The sequence below is a fragment of the Arachis hypogaea genome, chromosome 13 (genome assembly GCF_003086295.3).
Source record: "Arachis hypogaea cultivar Tifrunner chromosome 13, arahy.Tifrunner.gnm2.J5K5, whole genome shotgun sequence".
Lineage (NCBI taxonomy): Eukaryota > Viridiplantae > Streptophyta > Magnoliopsida > Fabales > Fabaceae > Arachis > Arachis hypogaea.
In genome coordinates this window covers 87,436,921-87,462,762 of record NC_092048.1, presented here as the reverse complement: position 1 = coordinate 87,462,762, position 25,842 = coordinate 87,436,921, and the positions used below count along the sequence as shown (strand labels likewise).

Sequence of the window (25,842 nt, the reverse complement as noted above, 5' to 3'; positions counted from 1 at the left end):
AGAGAGGAGAGAGGAGAGAGAGGGAGAGGGAAGGGGGAGAGAGAGAGAAAAAAAAAGAGAGAGGGAGAGAAGGGGGGGGGGGGGGGGGGGGGGGGGGGGGGGGGGGGGGGGGGGGGAGAGGAGAGGAGAAAAAAAAAAAGGGGAGAGAGAGAAAAATGAGGGGAGGGAAGGGAGAGAGGAGAGGAGAGAGAGAGGAGGAGAGAGAGGAGAGAGAGAGGAGGAGAGAGAGAGGAGAGAAGAAGAAGAAGAGAGAAGGAGAGAGAGAGAGGAGAGAGAGGAAGGGAAGGGGAGAAGAGTGGGAGAGAGGAGAGAGAGAGAGAGGAGAGAGAGAGAGAGAGAGAGAGACGAGAGAGAGATGGGGAGGGGGAGGGGGGGGAGAGAGGGGAGGGAGAGGAGAGAGAGAAAGAAAGGGGAAGAGAGGGGGAGAGAGAGGAGAGGGAGAAAGAGGAGGGGAGAGAGAGAGAGGAAGAGAGACGGGAAGGGAGAGGGAGAGAGAGATGGAAAGGAGAGAGAAGGAGAGAGAGAGGTAGGAAGAGAGACGGAGAGAGAGAGAGATAGAGAGAGAATGGAGAGAGAGGAGGGAGACAAAGAGGAGAGAGAGAGGGGGAAAGAGAGAGAGAGAGAAGGGAGAGAAGGGGAAAAAGAGGAGAGAGAGAGGCAAAGGAGAGAGAGAGAGAGAGAGAGAGAGAGAGGAGAGAGAGAGAGAGAGAGAGATGGGAGGGAGAGGAGAGAGAGAGGAAAGGAAAAAAGAGGAGAGAGAGAGAGAGAGAGAGAGAGGATGGAGAGAGAGAGAGGAGGGAGACAAAGAGGAAAGAGATAGAGAGGAGGGAGAGGAGAGAGAGAGGAAAGGAAAAAAGAGGAAAGAGAGAGAGAGAGAGAGAGAGAGAAGATGGAGAGAGAGAGGAGAGAGAGGAGGGAGACAAAGAGGAGAGAGATAGAGAGGAAGGGAAAAGAGAGAGAAGGGAGAGAGGGGGAGAAAGAGGAGAGAGAAGGGAAAGAGGGGGTTGAAAGTGGAAAGAGAGAGGAAGGGGAGAGAGAAAGTGAAAGGAGAGAGAGAAAGAGTATGTTAAAACTAATTTTAGAGTTTAAATAAAACCAGTTTTAATTTGGTTTAAAACTAAACTGAACCATAAAAACTGGTTTTTAATAAACTGGTTTTCATAAAAACTATAGTTTCAGTTCAGTTTTTTATTTAAAAAAACTGGTTTATTTAGAACAGTTTCAGTTCAGTTTCAATTCAGTTCAGTGAAACCAGTTTTTTTGCACACCCCTACTGTCAGGGTAGTTTAGCGCAAATGTCCTTAACAAAAACACATTCAGGGAATCTCAAAATAGACATGGCATAGGAAACAGTGGATTGCAAGATCACTTTAATCAACATCTATTTGCCTATGGAGTTAACAAATTTTCTTTCAAATCCATAGCTAGAGTAACAACTTTGACTTTCCACTTACCATGGAATCCAAAATACTTCCCCAAGGAATCACATGCCTGAATGTTTTGCATTAATTTTGTTTTTGTAACCTTCCTTCCAAAGATGAGCCCAAAATTTGAAGTAAAATATTTTGTGCCCTGTGGCTGCTAAGAATCTGTTTAGACCTACATAACTTTCATATGCCTCTTTGCATGAAGTATAAGTGTGTTGAGCTCGGTAAGAGCTCCTTGAACAATTTGGACCTTTTTTTAATCCTTCTGACAGAGATAACAGAACATCATTGGACAGTTTGGGAGGATAGAGAGTCCATACTCCATAGTAAGGACAAAAGAGAAAAAAAAATATAGGAAATTAGGCAATAGGCATCATGTTACTGTCACATAAGCAGTTTTAAAGTTGTTCTTTTCCCCACACCAAAACTTTAATTTATTCGTATTCCATTATGTGAAAAACATTTTCTCGTATCATATAAAGCTTGTCCAGTATACTATCCCTTTTCAGTGACATTATAGTCTGGAAGTGCTCAAAATAAATTTAGAAGTAGAAAACTTGCAATTATACACCTAATAGTACACATTTCATTTGATACCACAGTATCTTCATATTATTGGGTATGGTTCAAGGCCTGTTATTTAACATGTGGGTCTTATTGAAAATTTGGATAACATATGTACTTTTTTTACTTTTGGTGGCATTTAACATGTGAACTTAATTTTTCCTAACCGAAAATTTGGAATATAACGCAGTCCACATATATTAATTTATCATGCATGAAAGGGAAAATGCTGACTCAATTCCAGATTAGAAACTCAGTTAGAATTATCACTCATTTTGTATTTTCCATAACTAGTACCTAGGCAAAAATTATTTATATTTTATGTTCTTCTATTCTAATAATTTAAATTTTTAAAAATAATTTATAAAGAATTAATAGTTAACTTATCGGCATACTATCAATAAAATATGTTTTTGCTTAAAATAATTAGTACATGGAATTTAATTGTACAAATAATCTAAAATCTAAGAGAGATTGTCATGCCTCATGACTCACGGAACGGAACGCAGAATGCAATTGGTAGCGTGTTTGCAATGCATGGCTTCCTTCAAATTTTTTATTTAAATAAATAACCAAAAAATAATTTATTCTCAGCAACCGCAAGACCTAATTTTTTTTTTTAAATTTGTGCAACTCTACAAAATGGATGTATACTGTATTTTTTTTAATAAGAGAGCTCAATATAATAAGTAGAGGAAGAATAACTACAAGTAAGAGGTTAAAAAAGAAAAAAAAATTACAAAGAAACTCATCAACTATTTTTAGCGCTCTTTCTTTCTATAATGTACTCCTAACCTTGTACTCCTAATTGTGTACTCGTGGAAATATCTCCAACTACTCCAATCTTATTTTTATTATTATTCTCCAACAACAACAAAAAAAACAACCATAATAATAACAATGCTCTTTTATTTCTTTTGAAAATAATACATTTTTTATTACTAAAAAAATCCTATCATATATTTTTTTTATTATTTTTATTTTAAGTGCATCCACATTTAACATATGTATTTGGGTAGCTAATCTGAATGTCATGAAATAGATTAAAACATAGTTTTTTTTTTTTCATGAGAAAATTTAGAACTCATAATATCTTTATTCGAATGTCATTAAGTTGATAAAAAAAAATTTTTTTAGTATGTTTAAATTTTTAATAGAAAAAGTAAAAACACTAAAAAAAACTAATTTACATATTTTTAAAAATTTTTTTTTTAAAAAAATATGTTTTTCACTGATAAATAAATAAAAAAATATTTTTATATGGTTATATCTAAATATAATTGATAAATAAAAAAATTTTTTTACATAAAATATCTAAACATAAAATTATTTTTATTTTTTTATAAAATTTAAAAAAAAAGATAACTTAAATTTTTTTTTTAAAACTCACCCGAAAAAATCTTTTTACATGGTTATAAAGGAATGCTCATAAACTTTATGATATGATATTTAATGAAACAAGACTTGGTACTTAAAAAACGGGCGGAAAGGTCAAAAGATGAGTCTGTTGTGAGTAGATGCTTCGTCAGACCAAACAATGCAACTTTCTCAACTTGAAGATATGATTTGCACGTAAGGCTGACTCATGCACTTCAAATTAAGATTATTTATTTAGTATAGCAACTCCTCCAGCAATCACAAATTTCATTTACAACCCTTATTTCGGACTAAACCGAAATTCCATAAAATCATTCTTTTTCTTTGCCAGCACAGTAACAGCTCTAAGCCTCTAACTATAAATGGATAAATCTTGAAAATATGATAAGTATTTACTTGATACAATTAGACAAATACACAAAAATTAAAAAAAAAAGTGATTGTTTGATCTTTTATTAAATTTAGAATATAATTTTTTTTGGGGTTTGACAAAAGGCCAAGCTGTGATATTTATGTTAACATATAGAATAATGTATATAAATCATTAGGAATTTAAGAATTTATTAATTTAACTCCTCTTAGCACTGATTAATAAGTACTTTTTTTTGTCTTGTACACTAATAATCATGTGAGAATTTTCAACCATTTCACTGTACATACATTTTTTATAATAGATATTTTTTTGACATCAAGTATTTTTAATATTAATATATATTTTTTATTTTGTTAATTAAAAATATTTAAATATATTAACTATTAATAATAATATTTTTATACGAGTGTTAAATATTTTGGTACGTTGAAAGGATAACAATTTATAAGACCCATTGGATTAAGACAGAATAACAACAAGCCCAATAAAACTTTTCAAATTTAATTGGAGGTATAATTTTATTAATTTTTGAATTTTAGTAATTTATTTTTAATTTATTTTACTGTTAGAATTTGTTGAAAGATTTGAATTACTCCTAATTTGCTTAGTAGTATTTTTAAGAATTTTAAATTTAAATAAAATCTAATCTAATCTGATAAGATCACATCTGATTTAAATTAGTTATCATATTTTTAGGATTTTAAAATTTAAATCAAATTTGATCTAATCCAATAAAATTAAATTTGATTTAAATTAATTATCTTATCTTTAAAAGATTTAAATTAAGTTATCTTATCTTATCTTTTAATTAGTTTGTTAGATATCAGATGATAAGAAATGTTCTCCTGATTTCGTATCATTATTATTATTATTATTATTATTATTATTATTATTATTATTATTATTAGTGTAGAGGATATTCTAAAGAGAGTGGTGTCGGGATTACTTTATAATTCGAATAATATGAAGGTCAACGTCAGCAGTTTTAGATTATATTTGATTTGATTTGATTACAAGTTGCTAAAGATAGAAGTACGTTTTAAATTTCAGTTGAGGACTCTGAGCTTTCAAATTCTCCGGCAAGGACATTTTGTTATACTATATAAACCCCCTTCTTCTCAACTTGTTGCCACACCCACATTTTATTTCGATTTTTTCTCCTTCCTTTCTTATTTGCTTTCTGTTATCTCTTGTGTGTTACGCTGCTTCTTTGCAATCCAAAATGACTATTTTCATTGAGCAACCTATCTTCGGTATGATATGATTGGTTTCTCACTTATTTATTTATTTATTTGATTTTGATTTTCCGGATTCATAGTATAGCACAAATGCTCCATATCAAAATCATGACTAGTATCACATTGTGACATATTCTTCAGATTCACAATTTGACGTGAAGAATGTGGACTCTAACGAAACCAACGAGCTTGTGTTGGATGGTGGATTTTCAATGCCAAAGGAGGTGTCTCAGAATGGATTCGCAACCCCAGAAGTGAATTCATTTGGCCATTCCTTCAGGTTTCGACTCTATTTTCTATTCTCTAGTTGTCTTTTCTTGAGTCTTATGTTTATAATAATAACGCTAATGCGGCGAGCCAATGGGGATGATTTGGCAGGGATTATAATGCTGAAAGTGAAAGGCAAAAGGGTGTGGAGGAATTTTATAGATTGCAGCACATCAACCAGACGTATGACTTTGTAAGCAAACTTCATATTTTCCTAAAAAATGTGTTTATTCTCTCACATGAATGATCAATGATGACCAAGATTTCATTTGTTAAACGCTTTTGCAGGTGAAGAAAATGAGGGAGCACTACGGAAAATTGGACAAGGCTGAAATGGGCATATGGGAATGTTGTGAGTTGCTTAATGAAGTGGTAGATGAGAGTGATCCTGATTTGGATGAACCTCAAATTCAACATTTACTTCAATCTGCTGAAGCTATTAGAAAAGATTATCCTAATGAGGATTGGTTACATTTGACTGCTCTCATTCATGGTACATACACTTGGATATTCCTTTTGTGTAAGCTTGGTTAACAGGGCAATTAAAAATTTTGACCAACTCATGCATATCTTTCTTTCCTCTGTTATGGTCAAACCTACCTTTCTTGGATATCTTGGTCCCCGCTATACATGAAAAACAAGACTACTACTTTTGTTTATTGAGTGAAACTGCAGATTTTAGACAAATTTGGGATTAACAAATGGTTCTTTTGATTTGTTTCAGATCTTGGAAAGATTCTTCTACTTCCTCAATTTGGTGAGCTTCCTCAATGGGCGGTTGTTGGTGAGAACTCTTCCTTAATTAACTTAAACCTTCTATGAATATTTTTTCTTTTCTTCAATATTTCAACTGAATGATTATAAATACATTGTAGGAGATACATTTCCGGTTGGTTGTGCCTTCGATGAAGCAAACATTCACCACAAGGTAAACAATTTCTTTTCTTATAATATAAATTTCAACTGAACTCTTCCTTTAGTTTTATTTTTTCCTCTTAAATTAGTCGTTGATATAAATTTCTTTCTTCCTGCAGTATTTCAAAGAAAACCCTGATATAAAAAATCCTGCATATGGCACAAAGGATGGAATCTACATTAAAGAATGTGGACTGAATAATGTAATGATGTCATGGGGACACGATGATTATATGTATTTGGTGAGTCTTTATAGAATTCATGATTTATAATGTTTATATGTATTAATTTGTTCTTTTCTTTATTAGGATTTTACTAAACAGTACATTTTTGAATATATAGGTTGCTAAGGAAAATGGCACTACTCTGCCTTCAGCAGGATTGTTCATTATTAGATATCACTCTTTCTATCGTAAGCATTTTCATTATGTGCTATATAAATATATATTATTGTTCTATCTAAATCTTGTGTTATAATAACTAGGTGTTCTTTGTTATGCAAATACAATAACCCTACATGATGTATATCATTGCAGCTTTACACAGAGAAGGTGCATATACACATCTCATGAATGATGAAGATCGTGAGAACTTGAAATGGCTACACGTATTCAAGTAAGCTCTTGTCTAACTTAAATCTATATTTTCATGGTCACATCTTTGACCGCTACTTACATTACTCATAATTTTGTGCAGCAAATATGATCTGTATAGTAAGAGCAAAGTCTTAGTTGATGTAGAAAAAGTTAAGCCATACTATCAATCTCTTATTGAGAAGGTGATAACAAATTTGAGTAATCTTTGTTGATTTATATCTATTTCTATTGTTTTAATATCTCTTTTTTTTAACAATTTTGGGATTCTTCTCTTGTTTTAAAAATGGCTTGCAGTATTTCCCAGCAAAGCTTAGATGGTGAAACTTCAATATGATGGATGGAAGCCAAGAGGGAATTGAGTTTTTTTTTTTTTCTTGAAACCATGTTACAAAATATGTTGAAAGCTGAAACTGATCAATCCGTCACGTTTATCCAGTCTTTAAACATTGAACTACTGTACTCTATAACGCATAAATTTATGTACATGCATTGTGTATTAGCATACTGCGAAGAGCACATAATAAATTATGGTGGCTACTCCAATGAAGATTTAATGATTATCATCATGTGAAGATACATCATTTTGACCATTGGATGATAGATTGTAGGGCTTGATTTGATTTGAAGTAAAAGTGTTACTTTTATTTAAAATGTTGCTAAATAAATAAGTTACACTTTTTGAACAAGGATCATCATGAGAAGATGTTTTTGCCATCTTCATGGGAGTAGTTGCCATAAATTATATACTATTCATATAGTTCTTTCAAGGTTCAAATGATTCAAGCAGAACTTAGGTGAGACAATAGGAGCCATGATTCCAAATTTTTTATAAAAAAATACTTCAATTGGCTCACATATTTTACTATGACTTAAAACATCCAGATTCAATCCTTATCTTTTGCTTTAATTGTACAATAACTTTTAATTTTAAACATTAAAAACATATTAGATTTGAAGTGAGTTTTTGTTGGCTTTCATAACAAATCAAAATTAAAAGATAAAATCAAATCAAATAAAAAAGTTATCTAACAAAAAAGATAAGAATAAAAAAAATCATCTAACAATCAAATCAAATAAAAAAAGTTATCTAACAAAAAAAAAAGATAAAAATAAAAAAAGATCATCTAACAAAATAAAAAATTAAGAATAAAACAAGATTACAATAAACAAGCAACACTCTCTCTACCTTTGAGTTCAAATATAAAAATTAGATAAAAAAATTGATAAAAAAATTCAATAAATATTATAAATCGTTGAAAAGTTTAGTTTTGATTCAATTATTGAAGATTTTAACTCATTAAAGAATCAAAGAGTACCATTATAAACTATTTTCTATTTTTTATCTGTAGAATTATTTATTTATTATCTTATTAGTGACAAACTTAAAGAATAATTATATTTATAAATTTTATTTTAATATAAATATTATTATTAAATTTTTATGTTAAGTTTTTTGTCTCCTCAAAAATCGATAAGCTAACCAAATTTTGAACCGATCAAAATTATATATATATTGAAAACTTTAAGTCTTAATTCTATGATGATGTAGAGAGTAGAGAAGGGTTAGGGTTTAGAATTTTCAAAAAATATATATAGAAGTATTTTAGTCATTTTTTATAATTGAACTATTGTAGTTATTTTTATAAAAAATATTAATTTAGACTTAAAGTTTGATTTATCGATTTTTTAGCCAAACCGATTTGTTTGTACTAATTTTAACAAAAATACTATAATTTAATCGATTACATATGTTAAATTTTGATTACTAAAAAATATCTTTAAAAAAATATTTTAAATATTTTTATGAGTGGCTTCCAAAAAAATAAAAAATAAAAAATCTGGGAGGTTTCTAGCTATTCTTATTTTTTAATAATTCGAGCATAATTTAAAGATGGATATTTGCTTTAAGCTTTTACTCGCAAAAAAAATATCCTTATATAAAAGTATTAAAGATATTAAATAATTTAACAATTTTTATTTATTATCTTTACATTAATACAATTTTATGAGAATAATCATTTTTATTTTCTTATATTCAACTATTTTATTAAAGTGCCAATATTTATATATTACTAAAATTAATTATAACTAAAAGTAAAATAACAAACTAATAACTATCTTGGTCTTTTAAGAGAGTCCTTTAGCATAAAAAAAACATTTCCCTTTGAAAATTAGGGTTTAGTGGGAGTAGTACTCTGTACAATTTTGAAAATCGAAGATGAGCAGTGGAGTGAACGAGGAAGAGACTTTGAGGGTGAAACACGGTGAGGCAGCCGATAATGTCGGCGGAAGAGATAAGGGAGAGAGCGGGGGAGGGATTGCATCAGGGGAAAAGGAGGATCATATTTCGGGAGGGGTTTCTAAGCCTTTGAAGGTTTCTTTCAGGGACAAAGTTGTGGGTTCCAAGATTGCTAAAGCTTTTTCACTTGTTGAAACTTTATCGGGAGATAACATTGCGGTAGTTTCTGGGAAGCAAGTAGATCTCTTGCCACCGAGTGTCACGTTTACCCAAGAAGCTAAGAATTGCTTGGCAGAACCTTATAAGGATGCTATAGTAATTAAGGTGCTAGGTAAACCTTATAGCTACACTGCATTGTCTCATAAACTCCGAACGGTATGGAGGATTAAGGGAGGTTTTGATTTATTAGACGTGGGATTTGACTACTTTCTTGTGAAGTTTGATATAGCTGAGAAGTGAGAAAAAGTTCTCTTAGGAGGTCCATGGATGATCGAGGAAAATTATGTGGCTGTGAAGCCTTGGGATCAAGAGTTTAGATCAAGTGAAAACTGTTTTGGAGCAACTTTAGTGTGGATTAGAATTTTTGGATTACCAATTTGGTGCTACCAAGAAGATGCAATGCTCCGTGTTGCGGCTGCAGTTGGCATTCCCGTTAAGGTTGATTTGGCAACAAAATTAGCTGAAAGAGGACGATATGCTCGTGCCTGTGTTCAGATAGATTTAGGATTGCCAGTGACTAAGAAGATTCTTGTTGAAGGTGTTGAATATGAGGTTGAATATGAAAGTCTTCACCTTATTTGTGGCTCCTGTCTCAGGTTTGGTCATGATATGAAGGTGTGCAAGACTGACAGCAATGCAGGAGGAGGAACTAATGCCAAGGTGATCAGCGATGTATCAAAGCAGCCAGAAAGCTCAAATTCAAAAAATCCAGTATATGTGGAAAAGGCAAGTTTTCATTTTGGCAAGAATCTTGGAGATGAGACTGTAAATGTTACTATCCCGGATTTGGTGGAGAGTGATTTGCATGCTGTTCATGTAGACCATGCACAACATGAGGATTTGGAAGGTTGGACTCAAGTGATTAGGAAAGGAAAGTATAAAATGGGTCAAAAGCCTTTTCTTAGCACCCATCAGGTCCAACCAAAAGTAAAGAAGACTCCTAACAAGGCTACCAATACTTGGACAAGGCCTAATCACCAACGTACAACACATGCTACTGGATCCAAAGTAAAATTAAGCAGGGGCATCAATATTGAAAAACCGGTTAGTGTGGCTTCTTCGGGGACCCGGAACAATGTTCATCATCAGCAGCAAGGTGAGACAACAAATGGCACTGTGCAAAAGCGTCCTCGCCCAAACTCTTTGCTGAATTCACCAGTAGATAAGGATGGAGCATCGACGGCGGGTATGGTGCAAGTTTCGACGGAGAAAATTGGGCTGCAACTTGAGAGTCCATTAAAGGCAGGATCGTCGAAGACATGGACATCATGTTGAGTCTCGGATTTGTTATTGGAGCTCCCTTTTTGCTATTTTTATGGATAGTTTCAATATCATAGCCTGGAATGTGAGGGGTGCATCTAACAAGATGGCCCGTGTGCATTGCAAAAATTTGGTGAGAATATATAAACCATCTTTCTTCTTTCTCTTTGAGACTCATACTATGTTTAATAATTTGAAGAATTTTTGGGATAAGTTGGGTTTTCATTGTGTTGGTATTGAGGAAGCAGTAGGACACAGGGGTGGCATTTGGTTTCTATCTTCTATTGCTAATGCTTCTTGTGTGGTTATTGATCAAATTGACCAATGTATCACAGTGAAAGTGAGTGTGGGTAACTTAGTTTGGCTTTGTAGTGCAGTATATGGGAGTCCTCAATTTGAAAAAAGATGTATGCTTTGGGATCATTTGCGTTCTATTAATTCAGGCCATAATAGACCATGGATGGCCGTTGGTGATTTTAATGAGACTGTGGCACCAGATGAGAGTACAGGTGCTTATTTTTCTTCTCACAGAGCTAGTCTATTAGCTACTACTCTAGATGACTGTGAGTTCTTTGATCTTAAAGTGACTGGTAGGAGATATACTTGGTATAGAGCAGTTCAGGCTGGTAGGAACTTGGCTAAAAGGTTGGATAGAGCTATAGTTAATGAGGCGTGGATGACAATGTTTCCTGAGGATTATTCTGAAATTCTTAGCAGGCTTCATTCTGATCATTGTCCTATTTTAGTTCGTTGTCATGGTAGCCCCAGAGTGAAAGGTTCACATCCTTTTAGGTTCCAAGCTGTGTGGGCAACACATCCTTCTTATAAACATGTTATTAGTAAGGCTTGGAATCAAGAGTTTGGAGGCGTTACCGAAAGACTTAAGATGGTTCAACAGGCTTCTTTGGACTTCAACTCAAAGATTTTTGGAAATATTTTTGTGCGAAAAAATAAGCTGGAATATCAGATTGATCAGATTCAACGACGTTTAGAGGTTACCGATGTGTTATCTCTGAGAATTAAAGAAGCTGAACTGAGGGAAGATTACAATAGGCTTTTGTTGCAAGAGGAACTTTTTTGGTACCAGAAATCTAGAGAGCAATGGGTCAAGTATGGGGATAGAAACACTAAATTCTTTCATCTTCAGAATTTGGTGCGTAGAAACCATAATAGAGTACATGGATTATATGTTAGAGATGGGTCTTGGTCTACTAATCCAGATATTCTCCAGGAAGAAGCCCTCTCTTTTTACAAGAATCTCTTTGGTACAACGGAAGAGGTTGAGGTTGATTGTTTAGGGGATGTTCTGATGCCCACTCTAAGCACTGAGGCTTGTGCTAGGTTAATTGACCCTGTCTCTTTTGCGGAAGTCAAGTCAGCAGTATTCAGTATGAGCCCTTTTAAGGCTCCTAGTCCAGATGGCTTTCAAGCTTATTTTTTTAAAGAATATTGGGAGATAATAGGCACTGAGATTTGGAATATTGTCCGGAGCACTTTTTTGGGAGAGTTCTTAAATCCTAGCATCATGGAAACTCTGATTGTGCTTATTCCTAAAATTGATAACCCTACCTTTATGAAGGATTTCAGGCCTATTAGCTTGTGTAATGTTGTTTATGAAATTATCACCAAAGTATTGACTAACCGACTTCGGCCTTTTCTTCCAAATATTGTTAGTCCTTTACAAGGAGATTTTATTCCGGGTCGTGGTGCTCCTGATAATATTATTGTGGCCCAAGAAATTCTGAATTTCATGAAGCACACAAAATCCAAGAAAGGTACTATTGCTTTTAAAATTGATCTTGAAAAAGCTTATGATAGGGTGGATTGGAGGTTTTTGGAGAGTACTCTCATTGCTTTTGGTTTTTCTATCATCACTGTTAATTTGATTATGACTTATGTCCGTGCATCATCTCTTTCTATTATGTGGAATGTGAATAGATTGGATAGTTTTGCTCCTAGAAGGGGGCTTAGACAGAGCAATCCAATGTCTCCTTACTTATTTGTGCTTTGTATGGAAAGACTTGCTTGCTATATATCTCATAAGGTGGTCGAGGGTGTGTGGAAACCAGTTTCTGTCACTAGGGGTGGCCCAAAATTTTCTCATTTGATGTTTGCAGAAGATCTCTTACTCTTCTGTCAGGCTACAAAGAGTCAGGTCCAAATGGTCATGCATTCTCTTAACATTTTTTGCAAGGCATCTGGCATGAAAGTGAATCTTGAAAAGTCTAAAGCTTTTTGTTCTAAAAATGTGACTGCTCGTAGAAGAGATATTTTTACTAGTGTTTCTTCAATACGTTTTGCTTTGGACTTAGGAAGATATATTGGAGTTAACCTTAATCATTCCCGTACCAGTAGGGCTTCTTTTCATTCGGTGATTGAAAAGGTGAGGGAAAGATTAACTAATTGAAAAGGAAGGCTTCTAAATAAAGCAGGAAGACTTTGCTTGATCAATTCTGTTGCAGCATCCATTCCTGTCTATCATATGCAGGTATCTTTTTTTCCAAATTGGGTTTGCAATAAATTATCTTCTATGATGAGACAGTTCCTTTGGAAGGGTCAAGTTGATGGTAAAGGTCTTTCTCTTGTTAATTGGAGGACCGTGATCACTCCAAAAAAAATTGGTGGCCTGGGTGTTAGAGATCTTGCGTGTGTTAATATATCTTTACTTGGTAAATTGGTGTGGCAACTTTTTCATTGTCAGGACAAGTCTTGGGTTGCTCTATTAAGGGCGAAGTATCTGAGGAATGAGGGAGTTTTAGATGGCCTTGTCCCTTGCAATGCTTCTCATGTTTGGAAGAGTATCTCAAAGGCTTTTGGTGCTCTTAAGGATGCCTTCTCTTGGTGCGTTGGGTCACTTGATCAATCTTTTTGGTTTGACAATTGGAGTATTGAGGGCCCAATTGCTCAAGATGTCCCTTTTGTACATATATCTGACTCTGATTTAACTATTAGAGACGTTTGGAAAGATAGTCAATGGAATCTCCATGATATTTTCTCTATCATCCCAGAAGATGTCAAACAGCGTTTGAATGCTTATAATCCGGATTTGAATGCTGGAGAGAGTTCGGGTTGGTCGTGGGGTGTGGCATCTTCTAAACTTTACTCAGCTAGGAGTGGGTACAATTGGCTAGCCAAAAGAAAGTTTGACTGGAATGAGCATGATAATTGGTTGTGGGTATGGCGACTGTACATTTGAGTCGTGGTTTAGCTTTATCTAGCACCTGTCATCGGTGTCAGAATAGTTCTGAATCAATTCTTCATTGTCTTCGGGAGTGCCCTAGTGCCAAGGAGGTCTGGAACCTTTTAGGCCTGTATTCAGATAACTCGAATTTACATGATTGGTTCTACAGAGGTGCAAGGAGTGAAAATATTTTTCTTTTCTTTTCGACCATCTGGTGGATTTGGAGAAGCAGGAATCATGACTTATTTAATATAGATGATTCATGGAGTGCTAGTAAAGTGGTGAGTTTGATTCGTAGTTCAGTAAGGGAGTTTCACACTAGTTTTACTATGCATCAATCTCTGTCTCCTCCTTCACTTTGTTTGCATTGGGTTCCACCTCCAGTTTATTCTGTTAAATTAAATTGTGATGCTAGTTGGTTTGCTCCTTCTGGCTATGCTGGTTTTGGTTGGATCATTCGCAATCCTGATGGATGTTGGTTGAAAGGTTGTACTGGGAAAGTCGAAGTGTGCAGTGTTCTTTTTGCTGAATTGTATGCAATTTGGAGAGGTTTACTTCTTGCTTGGGAGAGTGGATTTCGTGAGGTTATTTGTGAAACAGACTGTTTAGAAGCTCTTTTCTTGGTAAACCAAAGAATGCTTGGTAAGGATATTCCGGAATGGGATTTGGCAAAGCATATACAGGAGGTTATGAATTGGAATTGGAGAGTCTCTATTCTTTTAATTCAGATGACTGCAAATAGTGTTGCAGATTGTATGGCTAAAGCAGCTGCTTCTGTCGCGGACATTCACTCGAATTGGAGCCAACCATGGAGTGAGCTTCAACATCTAATAGATTTAGATATAACCCTAACCAATTAATTTGGTTTTGTCTCTTTTTTTTCTTTCTTTTTTATTTAGTCACCAAAAAAAAAAATTAATAACTATCTTAATAAAATAATAATATTTAAATAACAAAAATATTAGATGTATATATATTAGCTTTTAAATCCAGATGTAAGAAAGAAGCCAATCAATTCAAAAAATGAATAATTGGTTCCCTTTCATCACCAATGTTTTATCGATCATTCTTGGGTTTTGTCTTATTCTTCCGGTTAACTTTTTCCCTTTTTTTAATACCCCTTTAACAGCCCTATAATGATGCACTTATATCACATAAATATAAATAATATTTATAAAATATTTTAATTTTATAAAAAAACAGATATCATTATTTTTCTCCTAGGAAGGATATAAGAAGAATAAACTATTCTTTCTCAAACCAAGAAACAAACTTTTTGTACTTAATTAAGAATCGCAACACGTGTTCAACTCAAACCAATTCCTTTTATTTTTAATTTAAAAATTTAAAAAATTAAAATAATAAAGAATTTTTTTTTATAATAAATCTATTTTTCAACTAACAGACTTGTTATATATACAATTTTTTTTGTTTTACAAGTTCATACAAGTTGGCTCAAATCCAACAAAAACAACCCTCACGTTAACGTGTGTGTAAGCACACACTCACTCAACCGTTTCAATAGCGCGCTTAAATTATGAAAGACGCTTTTTCTTCTTCTTCGATCAAAACCTCAAGCTTGAGGATTTAAACAACGCTCGAAATCTCTCACGAAACGGTCAAAATCATCGCAAAAATTTAAGGGAATCTACAAGAGAAGTTCAAAATCTCCATCAAAAAACAGAAATAAAATACGAAAGATTACTTAAGGTACTATTTCGCTAATTGTCTAGTATTTTCACTTTTCTCTTCTCATTTCGATTGCGAAACTCTAGATAGTCATATTTCTATTTATTAAGTAGATTCATTATGTGTTCTTGGTTTAAAATACATATTAGTGTTCTCATCATACTGTTCAATCAGTGATAACTGTTTTACGTACTATTTCATGTATAGTTTAACATATATTTTCATGTGTTTTTGAGCATGTTTACCTGTTTGAACTGAGTTTGTCTCTAGGAAATGAGTTTTTATACATAAAAACTTTCGCTGTATTTCAAGTAAATTTGCGTGTAACTGGTGCTATTGTTCTTGAATAATGTTCTTGTGCTTCTAGTGTCATTTTATGCATGTTTGGTATAAAATCTGGTCAAATCGTAATTAATAAAATAATAAATTAAATAGGAACGAATATGGTTAAAAAATTTGGTAGTACCGGTTGAGATCTGTCCGGTACTGCAGTTGAGGAAATTAATTAGGAGTGAACAAGGTTAAGAAATAAGAATTTATAAGGGTTAAGTATGATTTTGGTCCTAACGTAGAGGTCAAAAATTTATTTCGTCCCTGGCCTTTTTTTCGCTACAAAATGGTCCAAAGGTTTAAATTAGTTTTAAAATCGTCCTTCGGACGAAAATACCCCTCCCTCCCCTCTTCTTCCTCAACATTAACTAGAAGCAGAAGCAGATGCAAAAACACAAAAATAAAAGCAGGCAACAATTGATAACAATTAGCAGAATAACAACAATAGTAGCAGTGGATAATGGAATTAGAGCGACAACAAAAACAAAATCAGAAGTAGAAAAAAAAAAACAGAAGCAGCAGAAACAGAAGCAACCAAAGCATCAAAAATAACAATGGAATAAAAGGAATAAACAGAAGCTACCAAAAGCATCATCAACAACAACAACAATAGAATCCTTTAAATCTGAAAAATTAAAGAAAACAGAATAAAAAATTGAAACAGAGGGAAAGGGTTGCGGCAGTGGTGGTGGAGGAGGGGCTGCGGCGGTGAACAACGATGTGGAGGAGGAGGGGTTGCGGCGGTGTGGAGGGTTTCGTTCCTCTCTTCTCTTTCTCTTTCCCTCTGCTCTCTCCTCTCTTGCCATTAGTGTAGGGAGCAGTGGCGGATCACAGGCAGCAGGACGGCGGTGCAGCAGTGCGGTGGTGCGGCGGTATGGCGGTGCAATGGTGATTCCCCCTTCTTCCCTCCCCCCCGTTTCTCGTGCCCCACCCCCCTTTCTTTCTCCCCCCGATTCTCTGTATCCCTTTCTTACTTTTTTTTATTTATTTTATAGTTTTTTTAATGATGGGTAATTTGGTAATAAAAAAATAAAATTGGTAAAAAGGACGATTTTAAAACAAATTGAAATCTTTGAAACCATTTTGTAGCGAAAAAAAGGCCGGAGACGAAATAAATTTTCAGCCTCTACGTTGGGGACCAAAATCGTACTTAACCAAATTTATAATTTGGGAAGATAGACATATTTAAAATACGATTTAAAACTCTAATATTAAAGGTTATGGCCCAAAATTAGGCCAACGGGTTAAACCAAGTGAACCAGGCCTAAGTGGACCCAAGCCCACACTATATAAAAACTCATTCAGCACAAAACAAATCATTTTTCCACATTTTGAGAGAGAGGCTCGGTGGTGAAGAAAGAAGAGAGTGGGAAATCAAACCCTAGCTACCACCAACTTCAAATCATCATAACTTTCTCTCTGAAACTCCGATTGATGAGTCGTTTGTGGTCACGCATCGCTCTTCTCATCCTCTACAATTATATTTAAGTTTTATGGTATGTAATCCACTGTCCTCTGCCCAGTTTTTATTTTCCCCATTAAATTCGAGTTTGGTTATGGGTGTTGAGTAATTTTATGATTTTGGTTGTTTAGGAGTGCTCTGGTATGAGCCTTGGGTGATATCCATCATAAAGTACAGTGGATTAAGGTAAGAAACTCTCCAACCCTTGTAATTTATCATTTTCATGAACCCTAGGTTGATTATAAGTGTGAAATTGGTTATGTATGTTAGAGTATTGGTTGATTTTGGTGCACAATTGGGAGGTTGGTGTTGCCTGTGGAGGTTTGGTGAGGCTTGGAGGTAAGATTGGTGGAGACTTCCGAAGAAATGTGGAATAATAAGAAATTAGGAATTTAGGAGTGGAAGGTGACGAAATTGAATTAAATTGTGTAGATGAGGTAGGTTTAGTTTTGGTTGAATGTAATTATGTGAATGTGGTTGGGTTGTGGTCATTTGGATGAGTGAAAATGAATTTGGCTTGTGAACATTGGAATAATTGGTGATTTTTGTTTTTAGGTAAAAACTGATTTTTGACCAACATCGGCGGTCCGTAACTCGGTCCTCGGAGTTAGAAATTCTTCAAAATTTGATTTTTATGAATGTTTATTCAATGATCTTTCCATTCAAAAATGGTTGAAAAAGGAATTTTTGTAGAAGAAGTTATGTGTGGCGGAAATTTGAGGTTTGAAAATGAAATTCTGCAGCTTTTTCAGACTTAGTAAAATTTTTAAGAAAACATACTCCGACGCGCACGCATGGCCGACGCACACGCGTCACTCATGATTTTTACTCTTTCACACATGCGCCTGTTCGACGCGTATGCGTTGCTGTATTGATGCAAGTGCCCAGTAGAAAATCCAGAGAGTTGCACTGGTACTGTGCTGGTTTTGTGCGAGGAGCACAAAACGCACCCACGCGTACGCGTGGCTGACGCGCACGCGTCACTCCACCTCTCTGCTTCCCATGCGTGCGCAATGGCGACGCGCACGCTGATAAACCCCATTTGTAGGGTTTATCTTGTGCCTAATTTAGGAGATTTTATGACCTTTTACCCACATTTATTCAATGAAATAGCATGGTTTCATGATTGTCTCCTTATTTGTGCTTAGATGTGAAAACATGCTTTTTAGGCCCTTAATTGGTTAATCTTGATTCACCTTTGATTCCACTAGATGCCTTGATGTGTTTGTTAAGTGATTTCAGGTTGAAAAGGCTAGGAATGGATCAAAGGAGTGAAAAGGAAAGCATACAAAGTGGAGAAATCACGAAAAGCCAAAGATTTGGAAAAAAGCCCATGGACGCGCGCGCGCACTATGCGCCTGATGCCAAGGCATCATAGGCTAGTTTCACTAGCATTTCTCTATTAGTTTTAGTTGTTTTATGCATTTTCTTGAGCTTAAAGTAACCAAAAATGGTTAAATGAAGAACAAAGTAATGAACCCTCCAAACAATATGATTTTGATGCAAATTCCATGAGTTTTAGTTGTATTACTTAAATGCTATGAATGAAAGATTTCTCATGAAATTTTGCAAGACTTTGATGCAATTGTTTGGATGATTTCAGGGAAGAAGAGGCTAAGCAAGGAAGCAACAAAATCAATAAAGGAAGCTTGAATATCACATGTGGAGTTTAAGTTCCAGTTTAAGCCTAAACTGGAGCTTAAACGCCAAAATCATGAAGGATAAGAAATGCTGGGATTGAAGTTTAACCTCCAGTTTGACCTCAAACTGGAGGTTAAACGCCAGAATGAGTATGCCACCCAGGGAGGAGTTCCACGTTTAACCTCCAGTTTGACCTCAAACTGGAGGTTAAACGCCAGAACCAGGAAGAGTACCAGGGGCCATTCCACGTTTAAGCTCCAGTTTAACTCAAACTGGAGCTTAAACGTGTTCGACGTTTTCTTTCACTCCAGGGTTGCTCTCTCCACCTCCACGTTTAACCTCCAGTTTGACCCCAAACTGGAGGTTAAACGTGTTCGACACCTCCAGGGCCACCATTCCAAGCTTCCACGTTTAACCTCCAGTTTGACCTCAAACTGGAGGTTAAACGTGTTCGACCTCCAGGATGCCTCATTCCTCTTCCACGTTTAACCTCCAGTTTAACCTTAAACTGGAGGTTAAACGTGTTCGACTACATTACTCTCCAGGGCTACCATTCTTCCATTTCCACGTTTAAGCTTCAGTTTAACCTTAAACTGAAGCTTAAACGTGCTTCTACAAATGGCCTCACTGGAAGTGTCTGGCGTTTAAGCTGCAGTTTAAGCTTAAACTACAACTTAAACGCCACTCTTGAAAAAGGTTTCTGGGCCAAAAATATTGTGATTTAAGTTAGTCTTTGAGCACAATTATTAACTTAAGCTTACTTTGGTATGAAACCCAATTGAATATCATGGTTTATGGGATTGGGCCTGAAGGATTGATGAGTTTGAAATCTCAATTTATTGAGTCATGTGTCATTATTTGATTATCACTAAGTTAGCTCAATAAATGTTACAGGACTTGGATCAACAACCTCATCAAGATTATGGATCATAAACCCAAGGCAAAAGGAAAGCAAGGAGAGGCCTCAAAGCCCAAGAAGCACAACTGAAGCTCAATATAGAAAGTGTATAAATAGGATAGAAGTTAAGTTAGAAGGGACTTTTACTTTTCACTTTTAGCTAGTTTCTTTTTCTTTGTAATTGAATTCTGAGCTATGATTCACTAAACCCCCTTTCATTGGGTTAGGGAGCTCTATTGTAATTCAATGAATCAATAATAGTTTATCTTCTTCTTCAATCTTTTCTCTTGAATTTTGTTAGAAAGCTTCTCGATCTAATTCCATTGAGTAGTTGTCTTGGGAAAGAGACTACTCATACTTGGAATCCTTCGGAGCCTTGGGAAAGGAATGGAGGATTCATGCTAGAGAAGCTTTCTCACAGTGGATTGGATTGGGGTTTGGATGGATATTGTGACATGTAATCCTACCAAATTGTGGTTCATGAAATTGTGTGGTATAATCAGTGATCAAGCATCATCTCTTCTTATGAACATTTAAACCAAGGGATTGGGAATTTGTTTGTTTTTAGAGAGCATTGGTGAGCCAAGGAATTGGGATCCAATCATATAAGATTGCCAAGCAAAATTCAATGAATGCATTGGTTGAGGAAGAGATTTACATGTTTTGATTCGGAGATTTCAATATCTCCTAAACCCAATGAATTCCCCATTTCTGATTTCCACTTTCTCTTTACATTCTGCAATTCAATTCTTGCAATCATCCCCATTCCCTTTTAATTTCAGCAATTTACATTCTGCTCTTTAATTCATGCAATTTAAGATTCAACCATTTAATTTTCTTGTCATTTACTTTTCCCGCCAATTTTACATTCCGCAATTCTCATCTCAATTCTTGATTCCGCTCAACTAGAACACACTTCTAATCCGAATTGCTCACTCAACCAATCCTTGTGGGATTCGACCTCACTCTATTGTGAGTTTTTACTTGACGACGATAACCGGTGCACTTGCCGGAAAGAATTTTGCCGATCGTGCAATTTCCTAAATCGTAGCATAACACGTTTATGCGCATCAAGTTTATGGCGCCGTTGCCGGGGATTGGTTTTCGATTGACAATTCTCAAATTGGAAGCTAACTAGATTGAGCAATTTTCTCTTGCTTTGTTAATTCTGTTCTAAATACTTGTTGAATTTTAATTTCTGCACTTGGTTACATGCTTTCCTTCTTTATGCCTTTAAATTCATGCAACTAACTCACTGACTCACTAACTGTTTGAATTAATTCCTCAATTGAGCTGACCATACTCTTCCATTGACCAAGAGTATTTTACCTCTTTGTGTTTGAGCTGTGTTCTTGTATGACAGGTAGGAGAGGAGAGACATCAACTCCTCCATATACCGAACCGGAAAGGACCCTTCATAGACTTAGAAGGGAAGCAAGAGGGAAGAGAGTAGTGGGAGAAGAGGAATCTGAAGGAGAATCTGAGGACAATTTTGAGGAAGCTCTAGATCTCAACATGGATAGAGAAGTTCACAACCATGAGAGAGCTGATGGAAACAATGCCATTCCTGAGAGGAGGGTTCTTAGTTCATACATAAACCCAACCTCTGGGAATTGTGGTAGTAGCATCCAGAAACCATCCATTCAGGCCAACAATTTTGAGCTCAAGCCACAGCTAATATCATTGGTGGAAAATCATTGTTCCTTTGGAGGAAGTGCTAACGAAGACCCAAACCAACATCTCACAAAATTCCTGAGAATTTGTGACACTGTGAAGTCCAATGGAGTCCAGGAAGATGCCTATAAACTGCTCTTGTTCCCATTTTCACTTAGGGACAAGGCAGCTAAGTGGCTGGAATCATTCCCAAGGGGGAGTCTAACCACATGGGATGAGGTGGAAGGCAAGTTTCTGGCACGTTTCTACCCTCCACAAAAGGTCAATAGGCTTCGATCTGAGGTCCAGACTTTTAGACAACAAGATGGTGAAACTCTCTACGAGGCATGGGAGAGATTCAAGGACTTGACAAGGAAGTGCCCACCAAACATGTTCCATGATTGGGTGCAATTGCACATCTTCTATGATGGGCTCTCTTATGAATCAAGGAAGGCTGTAGACCATTCATCAGGAGGTTCATTGAACAAGAAAAAGACTGTGGAAGAAGCCGTTAAAGTGATCGAGACAGTGGCTGAGAATGAGTACTACTATGCATCAGAAAGGCACAACACTAAGGGAGTCATGGAGCTGAACCATGTTGATACAATTCTAGCCCAAAACAAGGTGTTTGCCAAGCAACTAGCAGAGCTTACCAGGCAATTAGAAACAAAGCAAGTGGCTGCAATACACACACAAGATCAAGAGGAAGTAGGCATTGAAGGAGGTGATTGGGATGAGGTTAACTATGTGGGAAACCAACAAAGGCAATCATATGATCCACACTCCAACACTTACAACCCAGGCTGGAGAAACCACCCAAACTTTGGGTGGGGAAACCAACAAACCCAACCACAAAACCACAAACCTTACAACCACAACCAACAAAACAATTCCACATACCAAAACTCCAACCAAAGATCATACCAAGCCACACAAAACACTTACCCCCAATCATCATATCATGGCCAAAATAATCAACATACCCAACCTAATCCGAACCAACAATTTCAAGATCAATTAAACCGGATGGAAGGAATGATGGCAACCATGAGCCAAGACATAATTGAATTGAAGAGCTTCAGGGATGATGTGAGAACTACCTTAAGAAACCATGGTGAAAAACTCAAAAGGTTGGAATCTCAAGTAGGAGAGCTATCTCAACAGGCACCCAAATCAACTGCAGTGTTCCCTAGTGACACAGAAAAGAATCCTAAGGGGGAACAAAAGAGAGTAAGATGGGAAGAGTGCAAGGCCATCACCATATTGAAGGAAGCCTCAGAAGAAGAAGGAATCAGGTCCTCACAGCAGGAACCAGAAATCTTGAAAGAAGATGTGGAAGAAGTTAAGCAGGAAAGTGGAACTGAGCAAGCCAAGGATCTGCAAAAAGGCATGATGGAAGTATACCAACCAAAAGCACCATTTCCTGAGAGGTTAGGAGGAGGTGAAAAAGGAAAACCTATTCAAGGTTTCTAGAGACATTTAACTCTCTGCATGTCAATATTCCCTTTCTTGAGATTCTTCATCAAATGCCCACACACATCAAGTATTTAAAGGAATTGTTAAGCAAGAAAAGAGTTTTGAAGGGAGGACAAACAGTCACAATGAACAAAGAATGCAGTGCTCTCATCAAGAAAGACACACTCTCTAAGAAAACGGACCCAGGAAGTTTTCATATCCCTTGCATCATAGGGGAAACAAAAATTGACAGAGGATTCTGTGATCTAGGAGCTAGCATAAATGTGATGCCTTTAACTCTTATGAAGAGGCTACAACTGAACGAGGTGAGATCCACTGATGTAATCATACAACTGGCTGACAAAACTCAGAAGCAAGCTGAAGGGGTAGTTGAAAATGTGCTGGTGAAAGTAGGAGATTATTATTTCCCCACAGACTTTGTCATTGTGGACATGGAGGAAAGCTATTTACACCCTATCATTCTGGGCAGACCATTTCTAGCCACTACTAGAGCGCTCATAGATGTAGAACAAGGAGAACTAATTCTGAGAATACATGATGAACAGCTCATTTTCAAAGTCTTCAAACCTGCATCTGAGCCTGAACCAGAATCTGAAAAGCCCAAAGATGATAGTAGCCATCCATGTTTGGAGGAAAGTAATCCAGCAGCTGAGACTCTAAAACAGTCATTGGAAGGCAAACAAGAGTTGCAAGAGTTAGAGCCACAAGAATCAGTGGAAACAGATCAGAAGGATCCTCCTGACATAAAGTTAAATGAAGAAATCCTCAAGAGAAAGGGAAGAGTGATAGGGAGATTGCCAAGAGGATGGAGAAACAAGAAAATTCCCACTGAAGGTTTTTCTCCGGGAGATAAAGTGATCTCAAGTCATTATCTGCCAATCCCACCTGGCCTCAAGACCATTCCTTCCCAGCTCCCTCAAGTGTTCACAATCAAAAAAGTTCTTTCTATGGAACATTTAGAGGTCATAAATGAATCAAGAGGGGACGTTTTCATAGTGAGAGGAGAGGACGTCAAGCACTACAATCCACCCTAACAAGGGACAACCGTCAAGCTAGTGACGTTAAAGAAGCGCTTCATGGGAGGCAACCCATGTTTTTAGTATCCTTAATCTTTAGTGCTTTGCTTTACATCTAATAAAGTATGGTTTCTTATGCATGAACTTGAATCCTCAGGACAACTATTGATTAAGTGCACTAAACCGTGCATGTAAATTACAATTGGTCTCTAAGTTTGGTGTGCCTGATGGCACTCCCAAATCTTACTCAAATTGAATTCCATCTTTCATTCAAGGTGCACAACCAAACATTAAGTTTGGTGTTCTTTTTGAACACAGTTTACGAAAAGCAAGAAGTTCCTCTGGATTTCAAGATTCATGACAAGTATACCATTCACATATTTTAATGCTTTAGTTTCAATTACTTAGGGTAGTCACTTTGTTTAGAATCAAAGAGCCAAGGTGACTATGATTTATTAGAAATATGCACACTCATTAAGGACAACCAATATGGATTTCATGTCATCAGGAGACTTAACCAAAAACTAAGTTTGGTGTCCAAATCATAAGTGTGCATACATGTAGAAGTCACGGCTATAAGCTCATAAAGACAAGCATTGATTTACATGTGCAAATACTATTCATAATTCACATGGACCGAAAAATGATAGCAAATTTGTTTGTTTGTGCAGGTACAAAAGAAAAGACAAAAATGGAGGAAAAAGACAAAAGGAGGTACGTGCTTGGTCAAAAAGAAAATTCATAAATCTTTGAAACTAACACATGGGAAAAGGAAGTTCTGCAAGAAAAGAAAGCTACATGTACAACCTAATGCATCCAGAATACTTCCAAGAAAATGAAAAGCCAATCGTCCTTATCTACAATTCATATATTTAGCATCAAGCCACCCTTCACAAACCACCCTAGCCGTTCATTTTTCACTCATGGGCACTATAAAGAACCACTTGGGGAACGAGTCCCACACCATCAATCCTCCTTCATACACTTTTTCCTTCATCATAGCATAACCATCTCTTGCCGAAAACAATCTCACCACACCTCCAACAACACTTCTTGCTTCACCTTGTCAACTTTAGTTGTCACTCACCAAAATGGCAGCTTCATCTAGCCACAAAAGAAGAAAAGACAAGCAGCCAATGGAGGAAAACAGGGGATTCGATGCATGGAGATACAGATCAGTGTTCCATGAGATTCAAGCCGAATGGATGAGACCTAAAACGGTACTAGCTGAGGTCCCCTTTGAACTTGAAAAGGATGAGTTCCCAGGTGTTTGGGAAAAGATCAAAAAGAGGAAGTGGGAGCTCCTAACTAAGCCAATCACTAGAATCAACATCAACTTGGTGAAGGAGTTTTATGCAAATGCAGTAAGGGAGGATCAAACCAAGAACCCCACATACAAAAGCTATGTGAGAGGGGTGGAAGTTGACTTCAGTCCCAAAGCAATCATGAAAACTCTTGGCCTGAAAAACATACATTTCAGCCAAGCAAGTTATGACGAAAGGATGAGAGGAGAACCTGACTATACAACTATTGCTGAAGACCTTTGTGCCATCAGAGCTGAATGGGTGAGAAAAACAAGAGGGGCTCCAAGAGTCTTGAGAAGAGGAGACCTAACACCTGAAGCTAAAGGGTGGTATGCAATAGTTAGGAGATCCATCCTACCCACTGCAAACTCTTCAGAAATAGTCCCTAAAAGAGCCATCTTGCTACATTGCATTATGGTTGGAGGAGAGATCAAAGTTCATAAACTCATTGCTGAACAGATACAAGAGTTTAGTGAGAAAAGTGACCCTGAATCCTGGCTTCATTTCCCTAGCACCATCATTAGACTATGCATCGATGCCCAAGTACCACTTGAGGATGAAAGACCTAATTGGCTATATCCTGGGCTGGCCATAACTGCACACAGAATGACTCTTGGCCCAACTCCTCCAAGACATACAAGAAGAAGAAATGAAGAAGGGCAACAAGTGGAAGCCGAGCAAGAAGCAGAACAAGAAAGACAGGAAGGAGAAGACAGA

The 25,842-nt window shown here is 36.2% G+C and overlaps 1 protein-coding gene and 1 non-coding gene across 2 annotated transcripts; one reads left to right on the top strand and one right to left on the bottom strand.

Annotated features, from left to right (window-relative positions):
• Positions 1–4,760: 4,760 nt before the first annotated feature.
• Positions 4,761–7,261, top strand: LOC112732338 (inositol oxygenase 2). Its single transcript, XM_025781031.3, has 11 exons — positions 4,761–4,994; positions 5,121–5,259; positions 5,358–5,439; positions 5,535–5,739; positions 5,971–6,030; positions 6,122–6,174; positions 6,281–6,403; positions 6,504–6,573; positions 6,698–6,776; positions 6,858–6,939; positions 7,052–7,261. Exons 1-11 carry the CDS (start codon positions 4,964–4,966, stop codon positions 7,076–7,078), a joined length of 951 nt encoding a protein of 316 aa, XP_025636816.1. The 5' UTR covers positions 4,761–4,963; the 3' UTR covers positions 7,079–7,261.
• Positions 7,262–21,617: 14,356 nt separating this feature from the next.
• LOC112739991 (small nucleolar RNA R71) lies at positions 21,618–21,721 on the bottom strand. Its single transcript, XR_003170923.1, has one exon. It is a non-coding gene; the product is annotated as a small nucleolar RNA R71 (small nucleolar RNA).
• Between the last annotated feature and the right edge of the window lie 4,121 nt (positions 21,722–25,842).